Genomic DNA, 15,758 nt, shown 5'->3' with positions numbered 1-15,758 from the left:
AGTTTGTGCTTCAGGCACTGCTGTCAGGGCTGGTTCTTCAGTAGATCTGACACAGCTGTCTGCTGAAAGACAAAAATAGCCCAGGGACCGGGACTTCCTTCTGAGCGCCAAGTTCCCCAATCACCAGGTCTGTTCCCCAGCCGCTTTTCTTCTGAACTGTAAATGTATTTCCCACGTAGTTGTCCTGCTTTTGGTGGGAGAGATACGGACCTCACCCTCTTCCACCCCCCTCTTCATCACACCTTTTGTCCAGAACAACCAAATGCTTCGTAAGAATCAACAGGCACAGACAGGCACTCCCCACCATCTGGGGATGCCAAGAACTACAGTTGTGTAATTGCCATACATAAAAGAAAAAGACGACAATAGAAATTTGAAAGTAAATCTCAGCTGCAGCAGCATTTTCTGGAAGGACTCATTGATGCGAGCAGGATGGGTCTCCCTTACTGAGGCTTTTAGGAAAGGTGACCATGGTTTCTCCATGCACACCTTTGAATCCAAAAGTGTTTTGCTGCTCGGCACTGGGCACGTGGAGAGACTCGGCTGAAGCTTTCTGGGAATCTCAGATGCTGAAGAGCATGATTTCTAAGTAAGGAAACAGATTGTGGGTTAGATGTGGGCTAAACAGAAGGTGTGTTCATATTAGGTTTCTGTGTTTATACTAAAAATGGGTTCCCAGAGTTATGCCTTTTTTTTTTTTTTGTACCTTGAATTCGCATGCGAAGAAAATACCAGGAACTAAAGACTGCTTTATTTTACATGAGAACGCTGAAATAGTTGTGCTCCTTTTGTATGAAACAGGTGTTCTCCTTACATATAAATGATGTACTGGCTTCAGTGGAGCCCAGACACACTGGGACTGGAATAAAGGAGGCACTTCTGAGGGATGACAACTGGGACAAAACACCATGGGAAGTGACCAAACTGGGGGGCTGGTGGAGTCTCCATTCTTTGCACCTCCGGAGTGAGGCCATGCATCTCTCTGCAAGAGATGCTTCAACCCAGCATGATATCTTTGAACTCAGCACAGAGCACTGGGGTGAAACAAACAGCTTGTGAGGCCCAGAGGCCATACTCCAAAGCCAGCAGAAACCTCCCCAGCCAAGGACCTGGCCCATTTTTATGCATACTGGAGTTCTAGGGAAGGTCTGGGGAGAAGGAGATTGTTTGGGCTGGTTTTTCTTTTGAACCCTGTAATAACACTACTCATGTGTAGTTGCACATGCTCTTTAAAGAGCTGGGATTCCCCCTGCTGATAGAAGATACGGAGTACTCTCGCTTCCTTTCATCTCCATCAAACTATTATTTCAACATACCACCTACACAGCCAGATGAAAAAGCATCGGTAGAAGGGAACTGTTGTTTTGTTTTTTCCTCTTCAGAAAAAAAAAAATAGCAGAAAAGCTCAGAGTCCAGCTTTGTAAGTACTAACTCCTCCTCTCCATCTGGAAATTCCCCTTAGTTATATGATAAATATACTCCCCTCAAATATGCTAAAATAAAGTGAACTGAAATTCAGTACCAGACACGGAACAGCCTATTAGAACCAGAGACTATTTGTAATCTGGTGGTTACCAAAAAAAAGATTGAGAGCAGATAGAATCTGATTTTTCATTTAAGACTATTTTAAATTACTTATTCAATGAAGTAATAATTCACTTTATAAAGTTGCACTTGAATACAGCCTTTCATGTGATTTTGTGATTGAGCTTCATAAGGTTGTTAACTACAAGAGGTTGCTTCTCTTCATTCCCAAATAAAGGATTAAACTTTGAAGAGTAAATACCACTGTGCTGTTAGTATTTTTCAAAAGGATTTTGGCAACATAAGATGATAATTTATTGTTTTGCTGTCCATTGATGCTTCCAGTAACACCCTCCTCTAACAGGGAGATAACAGACAGTATTCTAAGAGAAAGCATACTTTGCTAGGAATAGGTGCAAAAATTTTAGATCACCATGACACACTCATAATTTTTTATAACACACCAGAGGATGCCTTTAATAATAAATAATATTCCAGCTTTTATTCTCTTCCCCTGCTTTTAAGCCTTTGGGTTGCGAAGAAGCTTTCTAGAGACATCATCCAGGTATCCAGTCTGTATTAACATGTCAGAGCAACAAAATTAGTAGAAACATCCCAGGCTGCCATTCAATCAACCAGCAGATCGAGACTGCATTTTTTTTTTTTTCAAACTGCTGCCACGTGCTAATAGGAACAGCCACTGGAGATCCTGATTTTGTTCCAACAGAGGTCTACTTACTAAAGTGGCTCAGATCTAACTGCATAGCTCAGGTCTAGAAATAAGACCTCAAGTCACAAAACATTTGAAGCGCACTCTTCAGCCTGACATAAACTGCATGCAGCTGAGCCAGCAAAACAATTTGCTGCCAGCCACCTTTGTACAATCTCTGGCATTTGTCAGACCAAATCCTTCTCACTGAAATGGCAGAAAACTATCCTATCATTTATCTTTCCTATCCTATCCTATCCTATCCTATCCTATCCTATCCTATCCTATCCTATCCTATCCTATTTTTCCTATCCTATCCTATCCTTTTTTTTTTTTTTTTTTTTTTTTAAAAAGGGTAGATTTAGATTAGATATAAGGAAGAAACTCTTTACTATGAGGGCAGCAAGGCACTGGAACAAGTTGCCCAGAGAAGCTGTGGATGCCCCATCCCTGGAGATACCCAAGGCCAGGCTGGATGGGGCTTTGGGCAGCTTGGGCTGGTGGGAGGTGCCCCTGCCCATAGTGGGGGGCTGGAACTGGATGATCTGCAAGGTCCCTTCCAACCCAAACTGCCCTGTGATTGCAAGCATCTTGAAAACAAGCAGAGCAAAGCAGCTGCATCCTTTCTGGACCATCTTTCTTCTTCTTTTGTCCTCACAACCCTTTCCCACTGCTCCCAAAATGCTGTGATGTCGCCAGAGGTGATGGGACATCACAGTGTGTGGGGGCTGTTGTGGCAAAAATGAAGTCAGGCTTTGTGGGTATGCTCGTATTGGTGCTTTCCTGGATATCTAGCACTGGGAGCCTAATGCTAGATACCCAATAAAGCCTGTGCTTTATTTTGACCTGCTTATCTGCAGCTGGACTGCAACCTGCCTTTCTCCTGCAACAGGTTCTTTTTGGCTGAGGTCTGAGTGGTGACACCGGCAGCATCCTGTGATACCTTCGCCCAGTCAGGTCAGCAGGAATCTTGGCATTGATTTCTGCAGAGTTCTCTGAATTTCTTGCCTTTACACTTAGCTCTCTCTCTCTCTATATATATATATTATAATTTGTACTAATTTCTGGGTCTCATATGGTGGGGTTGTGCCACCTCATCTCAAAATATCTTCAAAAGAAGCAGTCATCACAGCTGTCCCTCTAAATAGAGCAAACAAAGATGCAAAGATGTGATTAATGAAAAGAACCCACAAGATCAGTCCAGCACTGAGCTGCATCTGTTTCCTTCCCATTTTTTTGTCCACATACTCTACCAAAGCTGGTGGAGAATAACCAGATATTTGCATTTCTCTACATGCTGAGTCTTGCAAATTTGCCTGCACGAAGGTTTACTGCAAAAGGGCCCCGCATCTGAGCAACCTGGAGCGCGCAGAGCTTTGCTTCCTCTTTGCAAACTCACGTTAAGAAAGCTAACTCAGGTGTCGCTCCCACACACCGCAGACTGCAGGGCAGACAGACTTCCCGTCTCCAGCCCCGTGTGCTAAAATACCTCTGTACCACACCAGCACCAGGTGAAGTTACACCATTTGTCTTTCTGCAAGTAGCTCTGCGTACGATGCGACTGAAGCTGCTAGAGTCTTAGGAGAAAAGGCAAGGGAAGGGATCCTTGCAGTACTGCAAAGAATCCTCCTGTGTAACACGGTTGCTTCACAAATACAATTTCAAGAAATACATTCCCAGCACCAAGTAAGGTATGGAAACCATGTTAGGAAGATAAAGCTGTAAATTCATTGTTTAAGGGAAAGGAAACTGACGAACACAAGCCAAAATCCCGAGTGTCTTTAGGAAGACAAATTTATAGGAAGATCTATTTATATCAAAAAAAAAAATGTTCCAGACTCCAGAAGTCAGCATTTTCAACGGTGATTTCCAGTGGATTTTTCTGTCGACTGTTCTTTCTTAATGATGGAGTAAAAGGAACTGAAAAACTGGTGGGAAAGGAAGGGGAAAAGGTTGGATTTTTTCCCCTCAGTGTGTGTACATAACTAGAAATCTCAAGGAAATCCATACTTGTTATTTCTGACTCTATCAGGGAATTTGCTTGAAAAAAGCTGAAGAAAATACTTCAAGATATGTGCTCCACTAACTCCCTCACTTTAACTGCATGTCAGATCTTAATTAGGCACTTTCCTTTCTCCAAAACAGTAAGTCGCTCGTGACAATAGAGCAGCAGAGGCTGAAAGGGGCCTCTCACACCTACCAGCATCCCTCGAGGCTCAGAGAAGATGCCTCAAGAGGAGCATCATAGGTAGCTGTGTAACTGCAGGAGGTGGTTTCAGGGCCTGGCCACAGCAGCGTGGTGTCAGCACCCAGATCATCACCACGTGTGAAGCTCAGTTTCCCCAGTGGAAGCCGACAACACGCAGAAGGTAGAGCGAAATGAATAAACAAGCAGAGCCTGTGTAAGCTCTCAGGGCTCCCCACTGGAGGTGCAGTTGGATATCTCGCAAAATACCTGGTAAAGGCTGAAGAAAAATGGTTGTGCAGAGGAGAAGTGTTGTGACACCTTCTTCTTGCATATCCTAGTTTTTTGGGATGGCTGAGGCCTCCTCGACCATATCCATGTTTTGTATGTGTCTGTTTATTGCTGTCAACAACCTGGTTGGGCTCAGCACACGCAAGGGTTTCGCCCCCAGCAGGCTCCCCCTGATGCTGTTAGGGAGGGAGGTACGTGCTGCTGGCACAGCTGTGTCTCCTATTGCCTGCTGCGTGGGCTCAGTGCCCTGCAGGGAGGTCATGGAGACCTCTGAGATCTTCTTGCAAAAAGGAGCTTTTTGAGAAAGTCAGAGAAACGGAGCATGGGAGTACAACTCCACCTTCATGTGCCGGCTCTGCAACCACTTCTCCATCACCCAGAGGTGTCGAAGTTCAGATTTGTGACTCAGGGGCTGGTTTGCTCTAGATAAGGGCTAGCATGCCCAGGGTGTTTCCAACCATACACACGAGGGAATTTCTGGTGCAGTAGAAGCCCAAGATGACGCAAGTTGCCCATCTTGGTAAATAAATACAGACATTTCCTTTTAAAGAGTGGACTCGCATCCTCAGCATTCGTGTGTGATCACAGAGGTGCACAATGCATCATGCTCAGGAGAAAACCCAGAACATGAAGTCCCGTGCCCGATTAAATCTGCCGACCCATTTTGTTGTCCTCATGCCCTTTTCCTCCCACTCCTCCTCCGTCCCATTTCCTTTTCCTGTGATGCTTACATGGCAGCTCCTGCACATGCGAATCAGTAAATCAAACCATTAGCCGACTACTATTTTCAGCGTTATCTCTGCTCTGCAAAACATTTCCTGCTTTCCTGCCTGCGGCATTTCTCTAAGGTGCCCCTCGGCAGTGAAGTCCTAGCACAGATGTGACAGGGTAACCCGCGGGCACCGGTCGGCTCTGTGGCAGTTTCCCCTGGCAGAACACAAGCTTCCTAAAGCCCCTCACCCCCAGAGCACTTACCGCAGCTCCCCGAGGGGGTTTGATAGGGTCTTTGCCACGGAGAGTTGGCAGTGAGGCTCCCTGAGCATGCGAGGAGGAGGTGAGGTAGTATCAACACCAAAGCCTGTTGAACCTCTTGTTGAGCCTGTTTGCAGAGGAACAACAGGAGAAAAAAGCCTTTTGGATATACGGTTGAGGTCTTTGAGTGGGGTTTGGCTGATCCCAGGTTTGTCCAAGGCACCTGCTCTCTGTGTCGATTCCCTGTCCTTGAGCCATTTACCTCCCTGGGGTTTCCAAGCCAGAGGACAAATTTTATGACACTGTTTCCACTATTGACACCATTTTCCCATTAACCCGAGATATAGTAATTAAAAATAAAAAGGACCATGCAACAGCACCAGGCTTTGGGTTGCCAGAGGATAAAGTCCAACCTACTCCTAATTCGTCCCCTCAATGTATACTGAAATACTGCAAGTTCACCAGCTTTTGGCTCTACCATGGAAGGCTTGCAAGGAAAAAGAAAAGCAAAGTGAGATTTGAAATTACAGTGCTGTGCACAGGAGGTGCAAAACCAGCTTGAATTTCTCCATATTTACACCACAGGATAAATGTGGTTGCTCAGGAGTTCAGATCGTGTCGGAGACCTGCAGTTGGCTCTTCGCTCAGCGTCTGCTAAGGTTGACCAGAGTTCAGGTGCTGCCTCTTTGCCTTGGTAATAAAATCACACATGCATATTCTCTGAGCCGCACCCTTTTCCTGCACACACTGACAAGTGTAACCTTCTTCACCCTGAGGGTGTTATAATTTCCTAGTATGAGGAGGTGTTTTCTTAAAAAAAAAAAAAAAAGCCAGACATATCTGTCTATTGTCTGTTGTCTGCAACCTGGCTGCATGTGCAGCGGCAGCAGCAGTGCTGAGCCTACGCTGCATCTCTGTGGTCCAGGCTGCAGTCTCCACCTGCTATCTGGATGTATTCATGGTTTTCAGCCACTTTTTGTTGTGGCAGTTTGAGCCATATGAAATAATAATGTGAATGGGCGGTAAGGCCTGAGGACGCAGAGCCAAATCCATTCTTGCTGCAGCACTCACTAATTTCAGCCTGGGCTGTGGGTGAGCCAGTGGCAGTAGTACGTGTTGGTGAGGTTGCTGTTTTTAAGGTAGTGATGTACCCCATCTGGTCACGAGGACCTCCACAGGCACACTGATGCCTCTTTACTCTTTTCATACAGAAGATAAATCTGTTATTGCCCTGGAGAAATAAGTAAAGTTAAAGGTCTCTAAAATGCACTGTGTGACAATCAACCGCACGGTGCCAGGGAGCTCTTGCCAGGGTAGATGTTAATCCCAGTGCCTGAAGGCAAAGGACTGTGTAACCAAACAGGGCTTTGCTCTTCAGGGTGAGAGGCTTCTGCCTGAAGAGGGCACGATCAGTCACACGTTTGACTTACAGATTTCCACCCCCTAGGCACACGGTGCATCACTGCATCAGTGAAAGCAGTGGAAGGGCAGATTTCGATGTGTCACTCACAAAAGCAGGTGAATTGAAATCAGGAGAGCTTTAAAGCACAGAAGCAGGGTGCAGGCATTACGCAGCCACACAAACCAGAAGTGACCTGACTCTGTCATCCTGCCCTATGACAGCGCAGTGCACATCATGCTTAGAAAAGCCAGCGCGCTGAAAATCTCAGCAGCTGACACTTCTGCGTCTCATTTCCAGCAGCAATACAGTAAGGTTTCTGTACTCCATGCAGGATGTGTGCTGTGAGATGGATGTGCATGGGAAGCCAGAAAGCCACGTTAGTTCTTTTGCCACTTACCTGGCCTGTTTGCAAAGGTGGAATGGAGCAGCCCCGCACGTGCAAGGGGAAGACTGCACGCAGACAGTTGCTGGGAGGAAACTGAGCTGTGGTTTCATCACACTGCTCATCCCACAGTATCTCGTTTGAGGGATCCAACCTGCGGTCGATCCTGTTATCAACTCAAAAAAAAAAACAAAAAAAAAAACAGCGCTGCTGGGTTTTGTCCCTGCCTCAGATTAATGGCATCACAGCCACTGTCACAGCTAAACTGGGCTTGTGTCACGAGCTACTGAGAGCCTTCATTAGCACAGCTGTGTATCATTCCTGTGCAGGGGGACTTGTTCGCAGACATTTCCACCCTGTTCTTGGTGAGACGGGCACAGAGCTCAGCAGTCCTCCGTGCTCCTTAGCCCTGCTCTGGCCATTGCTGTCCTGGAGAGTTTTGTGGGGAGGTAGGACAGACAGGGAATCTGAGGTTTCCTCCATTCATAGGTTCTTGTTATTCTTTATTTTGGTCATGAGCAGGGGAAGATAACACTGAGTATTTTCGTGTGCTGTGGAGCAGAGAAACGCCAAATATTCTACCAGCTTCTCTGAATAGCTTCCAAATGAAAAAGAGGAGTGAATAACTCAGCCTGAAAGTCCTTCAAAGACATTGGACCCCACCAGACTTCCATGGTTATTTCTGTTTTCTGGTCAATGGTGCAAATCATTTTCTCTAAAAGTGCTGGAAATATCCCAAGAAAGGTCTGTGTTATGCAGACATGAGCTAACACAAAGCTGGACTCTTTTCTCTTTAATTTTTTGAAAGTCTGTGTACCCCAGTATGAAGATGATGAAGAGTGAAGACACCTTATATGCAGTTCAACATGCTTAGACATGGTACCTGCCTCAATAGCACCCAGCAACTAAAAGGTAGGAAGAAACATGCTCAAAATGCCGTATTTAAACTCCCTGAGGTGCAAAGAAATGTTTCCATTTACTTCAATTCGATTTAGACAGAGGCCAGAGAGTTTCTGCCTTCTGCTACAAATGGTTTTTTATCTGCCTTCTGCTACAAATGGTTCTTTATCTGATCTTTTTTCTGCCTGGATATGGCATCAGTACAGTATAATTCAGGCCAAAATTTATATTGCTGTACTGCTTGTATTATCTCTACTGAATACAGACTAAACTTACTTGAAATGTTTGATTTCTTTTTGCCACACATGGAAGTGCTAGCTGTGTTTTCATCTCCAGTCACTGAAGATCTTGTCGAAAGCTTTTGAAAGCATCTTCCAGTGTGAAATCTTGACATCTGACCCTAACTTGCTAGGGCAATAATCGTGGGTGATGTTGATTCAGGCCATGCGCTGATAGAGGCACGAACCAGCAGTGACTCTAAATAGCAATGTTTTTCAGGTTCATATGGAAGATTGGGGGGCACAGAGAGCTGTTATCTTCCATTTCTCTACGGAGGACCACACAACTTTTAATGTGTCACCATAACGTCTAGTTGGCAAATGTGTATGTGCCTCTATTTGGGTATTCTCACTCCTATGTCAGTGTGAGCACATAAACATAACAGGTAGCATAATCATGCAGGTATCTATCTGAGTGCACGTTTGCTCTCTAAAGCAAGCTGTGACCTGGTGCTCACATGTATCACAGAGAAGCCCACCAGTCCCCATGAAATTTCCAGTTCTTCAGGTCAGATAGCACTCCCCTCTCTCCTGTCCCACGTCTCTGAATGAGGAATGGTCATCTACACAGAGAAATCAGCTTTAGCCATCTCAGAATCATGCCCAACCTTCTCCATGGTTTCCTTTGAGTTTGATATCTACACACAGAAGGACAAGGTGGAAATCATGGGTGTGGAGCAATGCACAAACTGGATCCAGTGCTATGCCCAACCAGTCTGAGCTGGTGCAGATACAAATTTCACCAGTCTCCTCCACAGACAGAGGCTCCCAAGCTGGCTTCAGCCTCTTACAGAATCACAGAATCACAGAATCACAGAATTGTCTAGGTTGGAAGAGACCTCCAAGATCATCTAGTCCAACCTCTGCCCTAACACTAACAAGACCTCCACTAAACCATATCACTAAGGGCTACATCTAAACGTCTTTTAAAGACCTCCAGGGATGGTGACTCAACCATTTCCCTGGGCAGCCCATTCCAATGCCTAACAACCCCTTCAGTAAAGAAGTTCTTCCTAACATCCAACCTAAACCTCCCCTGGCGCAACTTTAGCCCATTCCCCCTCGTCCTGTCACCAGGCACGTGGGAGAACAGACCAACCCCCACCCCACTACAGCCTCCTTTAAGGTACCTGTAGAGAGCGATAAGGTCGCCCCTGAGCCTCCTCTTCTCCAGGCTAAACAACCCCAGCTCCTTCAGCCGCTCCTCATAAGACTTGTTCTCCAGACCCCTCACCAGCTTCGTTGCCCTTCTCTGGACTCTCTCAAGCACCTTCATGTCCTTCTTGTAGCGAGGGGCCCAAAACTGAACACAGTACTCGAGGTGCGGCCTCACCAGAGCTGAGTACAGGGGGACAATCACCTCCCTAGACCTGCTGGCCACACTGCTTCTTATACAGGCCAGGATGCTGTTGGCCTTCTTGGCCACCTGGGCACACTGCTGGCTCATATTCAGCCGACTATCAACCAATACACCCAGGTCCCTCTCGGCCAGGCAGCTTTCCAGCCACTCATCTCCCAGCCTGTAGCTCTGCTTGGGGTTGTTGCGCCCCAGGTGCAGGACCCGGCACTTGGCCTTGTTGAACTCTTCTACCCCAGTTCCTCCTGGGCACCAGGAGTGAAGTGCTTTTTACAAGAAGACCCTTCCCCAGAAACCTTCTCTGGCAGAAGTGAACCAAAGTTACTTTTTCACCCCAGAATGAAAGTACACAGCAAGCATTTCTTTTATTTTCCAGAGGAAATATGTCACTTTCGATACAGCTATAAAAAGCAAATTCAGTAATCTGCTTGCCCTTGGTCGTAACCCAGTTCCTCCCTGGCTTACCTCAGCCCCCAGCACTCTGCAGACACTGACAGACCCCCAGGGAGGGCTGCAAGCACCTCGCCACAGCTGGAATCAGGGGAAGTTGATCGGGAAGTTGCCCAAAAATCTAATAAATCTGGTTCTAACTGCTCAGGGTCACACGTTATCTGGCATGACACATGGAACAGGTCTCAGAAACGAGGTCTAAGCTGGCATTGTAACACTGATCTCTCCCTCCTCTGTCACTTAAAGCCTGACCTAAGGCTTTTGCCCCTACAGTCCTTTTTATCATTACTCTTCACTGCCCTGCAAATCTGCTTCTTCTTGAAGCTGCTCAAACCACCATCTCATCTTCTGGGTACTCTGTCTTTTCTAGCACCACTGGCACCAGAAAGGTCTTTCCCTGATATTACCACCCCCTTCTATTGGGCTGTAATACTGCTCCTCATCCATCTAAATGCCTAACCTAATACATATTCAAGTGACTATATCTGTAACGCCCAGGGTGGGTTTATCTCCACTCTAGAAATAAGAAATAAGCACCCTGCAGATATCCCCTTCGTCTGCCAGAGCCTGGCAGCCCAAGCTGCTTCAGAAGACTTTTTAAAATGTTTGAATTTGCAGCAATGATGCAGAAACTCTGATAACTCTTTGGGGCAGTTCATTGCTCTCCTGTCCCTCCATAGCACATTGGCACAATGGCTGAGGTGCACACCCAGGACTGGACTCCAAGAGATGAAACTCCTGGTCACAGATGCAGTCTGCAAGTTACAAGATCTGAATTTACATCTTCTCACCCCTCTACAAGTGACTGAATTTGAAAACAATTACTTCCTTTGTTAAGTTCTTTTTTTTTTTTTTTTTTTTTTCTTTTTTTTTTTTTTTAGCTGCTTGCCTGACTTCACTGGTCAGTCTCTGCTTCCTTTGTCAGCCAGCCCATCGTGCCATGGACACACATGCCCAGCAGTGCCCAAGTTTACCTCCTGCATCTTGCAGCTTCACTGAAACAGCAAGAAGGATGGATTAAATAGAGGCTGGAGGCAAAGAGCAACAGCTCAAATACCACTAAAATGTGCTGGGCTGCCTGGCTGGGCATGGGGGGGCAGAAAGCAGGGTCTTTCTCACGAGCCTCGTCCTAAAATGCAGCCATGGTTCCTTAGCTGCTAACTTGTGAAAGGCAGCAGCAATGTGTGGATAGTCTCATGCGTGCAAGAGTCCACGGTGCAAAAGCAGCGCTGTGTGCAGGCACCATTTAGTGTCTGAAGGCAATGCGGGGGACATCCATGAGAACAGACTGCTTCACGGGACTTCTTGAGACCTTTGAATCTGCAGCAGCGTTGCAGAAACTCTGATAACCTCTGTGCTCTGATCAGTGGAAACGTCATAGCCCCCAGTCCGGGGGCTGTGCTTACTCACAGGCCCACGAGCATAATGATATTTATTCCTCTGTCTTCCTACTAATGTCACATTTTCCTGTCCTGACCATTTGTTTTTTCCCCTTTCTGAATATCCTCTACTTACAGTAATTAGTAAACAGTTTCTTCTGCCTCTTCTCAGTCTTTCAGTATATTTTCAGGAGCGGATCTTCCCAACGTGGTTAATATAGATGCCTTTTTACAATGACCTTCTCAAGTCATGACAGGACTACGATTTTCAAGGCTGGGGGATTCCAGTCACCCTCCTATCTATAACTGTGCACCTAGCTACAAGTGACACTGGTACCCTGAGGAAGTCACCAGCAATGTATTTTCTTTCGGCTCATGACACTTATGACTACGTGGTGTTGCAGGCAACTTCCTGAAGTGATTACAGATCAGCCTGTGAGCGCAGCACAAGTCGGAGTGCCTTATCATCTCCTCTGCAACGGCCAGGGAAAAAAAGAAGTAAGTGGTTTCTAACTCTGAGATAAGGCATTCATTCTGCTTAGCAGCATTTGGCTTCGTTCTGCTTCGGTTGCTGCTTTTCCATGCTGCATATTTGTGCTTCAGTATCGTAGACTCTAGTGATGTTTCACAATCTAAAACGCCTTGTGATTGATGTAACAGGCATAAAGTGCTGCTGGGTCTGTGTTAGTTAGAGCTCATTGCAGTTGAAGGAATCTTTTATTCATCCTTGAGGGTCTCTTCCAACTTGGGACATTCTATGACTATGATTCTTTGCTATCTGCTTTCCTTACAAATTCCCTTTCCTGTACAAAATATATTCTTTCCTTACAAAACGATTTCAGTTCCAGTCAGACATAAGTGATTACTAAGACTGAAAGACTTTGGGAGGATCCAGGTTGCTGTAAGGTTAGATATGATGATCACTGCAAGCACGAGGCATGAATACTAAACTGCTTTAAAATGCCAATGGCATTGGCATTGCCAGACTTCATTTGGTAGACCATTAGAGAATTCACACCCAGCCTTTCCTCTCATCCTTCCTCTGATGGAAAAACTAGACAGGCATTTTATCGTGATGCTTGCCTGATGGTCTATAGTGCCTGACTGGATATACAAACTTCATTTTTTTTCTCCATCTTCTGTTCACACAGTACTGTTGATCACTGACACGCAGAAATATCAAGACTAAGTTGAGATTATTTTTTTTTCCCACCAAATATATTGGAATTTGCCTTGTTAGAAAAAAAATTCTGTGACCATGCTCAGTGTTGTCCTCTGCAAACACAAGACCTTGCTTTTAAATAAAAGCAGATATGCTTTTGCATTCAGCATAGCCATTGCTCAGTGTAGTAGCTACAGTTTTAAGGAGACCACACGTCTTCTGATACAGTCACAGACTGGTAACAGCAGTTGCATCACGCTGGCAGATGGGCAGAATGAATCAGTATGAGACTTTAAAGGATCCTAGTTTTGAGAAATTTTGAGAAATTCTGAGGTCAGAACGGATCTTTCTTACATCAAATGAAATTTAGCAAAGGGTAAACATCCTACAAGAGCTAGGCTCCCCTAATGACTAGATCAAACTGAACTCTGTTTCCCATATTTAGTTTCTCATAGGGTCTTCTTAGTTGATTTTTATCTCCCTGGTACCTTCCCTCATATTTATTTATTTATTTATTTTTAATTTATTTTGCAATAGAAAACACTACAGATTATAGATACAAGCTCCTGTGGAATTTTTAAAGCAAAGTTTGCTCCTCTGCCAAAGACTGACGTGCACCTGAACTGTTTTCACCTGCTTTTCCTGTGATACTATTTAGACCCATCTCTGCATTCAGACAAGTGGATCTTCAACTTCCAGTAACCTCATTACTCTGCTCTTCAACAGCCAATGGGCAGGCTTATTTTCTTCTGAGGAGCTTTCCATAGGTCTGTACACAGGACACTACATTTAAACAAATAGTCAGAGTATGAATTGAGCACCTCTTCTGTAGAGGTTTCTGCCTGAAACTGCAGATGACTCTTTCAGGTTCAGCATTTCCCATGCCTCTTGGACAGACACGGAGTTTACAGCCTCATCATGATCACACAGATAGCACTGAATCAAGGACTGTGTTTTGACTACCTCTGGGTGCCCTGACAAATCTCTTCTGAGCTGAAATGGAAATTTCACAGTTTTATTCAGAATGATTTTACATTCCCAGCCAGGTTCCTTTATTTTTGCATACAAGAGGCTATGAAAGTGCAGATAGGTCACCGGTTCCCAAAACAGACAGAGCTGGGAGTGGGGAAGCAGACAGCAGTACTGCTGCAGTGACAAAGAGGGTCATGATATGGCTTACATTAATAGTTGTGGTCCCAATGCAGCGGGAACGTGGCTGGAGTGATGGCTGCAGCAATATGAGGACAGGTTTCTGTGGCTGCTCTCCGCAGCTCTACCTGTACATCTGACCTGAGCTCAGCACGAGCTCAGCACAAGCTCAGGTTTTGCCTGCCTATTCTTGACATGCATTGTGTTCTCGGTGTGCCATGGGGTGTATTTAGATAAAGCAATGAGCAGTTCAGTGCTGAAATTAATCTGGGTTGTCGTTGTCCTATTTCCACCTGAGGCTGTTTTTCTTTTAGCCTTTTTCCCTGGCCAAAAGCACCTGGATATCTCCTCACCACTCCAGGGTTGCTGTGAATGTCTCACATAGGTCTGACTGGGTTTACCAGACGTCCCTCTACCTCTTGCCTCCTCAGTAGGCTGTGCCTCACTGTGTGAAAATCACTGCTTTAAATCAACTCTTTGGGGCCAGTGTATACAAGGGACACTATTTTTGCTTTGTGATGTCTCCTGTGCTGGGGATATATTGGAGCACTGGAGTAGGAGGTAGTCAAGGATCCCATCATATTGGCAGAAATCCCATCATCTTTATGGATGCTTTCTGTAAGGCATGTCAGGCTCAACAGAACCTGGCTCTTAATTTATTGTTACTTTGATTTTATCTCTCTTCATGGATCAAGGCTATTTTAAAAGCAGGGTATTTAGTGCAGATGCATGCCATCAAACACATCTACAGTTCAGACCTGGTTGCTGCATGGTGGAAGAAAGCATGTGACAAAAATATTCTCCAAGAATATCATGCTGTGGACCTGAAGTCTGTAAAGACAAAGGGTTGAGTACTCAGTCTCATATGTGGAAAGTGAGGTGGGTTACATCATTGCATAGGAAAGCAGGGTCTTACTGGAGTGGAAAGGCTGAGAAGTGGGAAATTCAGAACAGGGTCCACTGGAAATAATGCATGATTTTGATATCCCTAAGGAAGGATACTGTGAGGAATAGCTGGTAGCTGGGATTTTTACATATCTTTCAGTGTAAAGTCTAAGGGTCCCAACCACGAATGAGATACTCAGTGGTAGGTGTACAAAGGGCTGAAAGAGATGTCTGCTGAGGATATGGACAAGACACAACAGGAGATTTAGCAGACAGAGGAGTGGGCTCACAGACACGTCAGAGACACTTGGTTACCAAGAGGAATCTTCGAGCGTCACAGTTTTTACTGGTATAACTAAAGTCTTAAGGGGAAAACCCTGCTGCTGGTACATGAGTTATCTCTATAGGAGGTGACCCGGCTGGCAAAAAAAAAAAAAAAGGAAAACAGTAGTTCTCCAATTAGTTGAGAGTGAATCACAGAACAAGAAGGAACAAAGAAAATGAGTTTCAGGGTAAATGGAAGAGGAGGAAATACTGGTGTCTGAGTTCAGAGCACTCATAACTACCATCTTTAACTGTTCTGTTAAAAATAGGATTGCTTCAAGAATAGAAGGCACTGCGGTTTTCACAAGGCTTTGCAGATCCCACCTGCTGAGCCACGTTCACTTCAGCCAGAGTAAAACAATTTTCGGTGAAAACTAACTAGAGTTATCAGCAACAAGCAATTTGTCAG

At 45.3% G+C, this 15,758-nt stretch overlaps 1 protein-coding gene across 4 annotated transcripts in view; it reads left to right on the top strand.

Moving 5' to 3' along the window:
• The window catches only part of GPR132 (G protein-coupled receptor 132), an 86,386-nt gene that overhangs the window by 55,592 nt on the left and 15,036 nt on the right, over positions 1 to 15,758 (top strand). For 2 of the 4 annotated variants that reach the window (XR_010832020.1, XM_013183087.3), the window contains exon 1: positions 11,338 to 12,327. The exons of 1 other annotated variant lie outside the window; for it this stretch is intronic. Coding sequence is in view for 1 of the 3 variants with exons in the window: in XM_013183087.3 (XP_013038541.2) it covers positions 12,205 to 12,327 (123 nt within the window). In the remaining 2 variants the exon portion in view is untranslated. Of the gene's footprint in view, positions 1 to 11,337; positions 12,328 to 15,758 lie in introns of those variants that run through there. One more of the 4 variants, XM_048069699.2, reaches the window with a different exon arrangement.

This window comes from Anser cygnoides, chromosome 5 (assembly GCF_040182565.1).
Source record: "Anser cygnoides isolate HZ-2024a breed goose chromosome 5, Taihu_goose_T2T_genome, whole genome shotgun sequence".
NCBI classification, from domain to species: domain Eukaryota; kingdom Metazoa; phylum Chordata; class Aves; order Anseriformes; family Anatidae; genus Anser; species Anser cygnoides.
The sequence above is the reverse complement of the archived record's forward strand: the minus strand, read 5'-3'. Positions and strand labels throughout refer to the sequence as shown.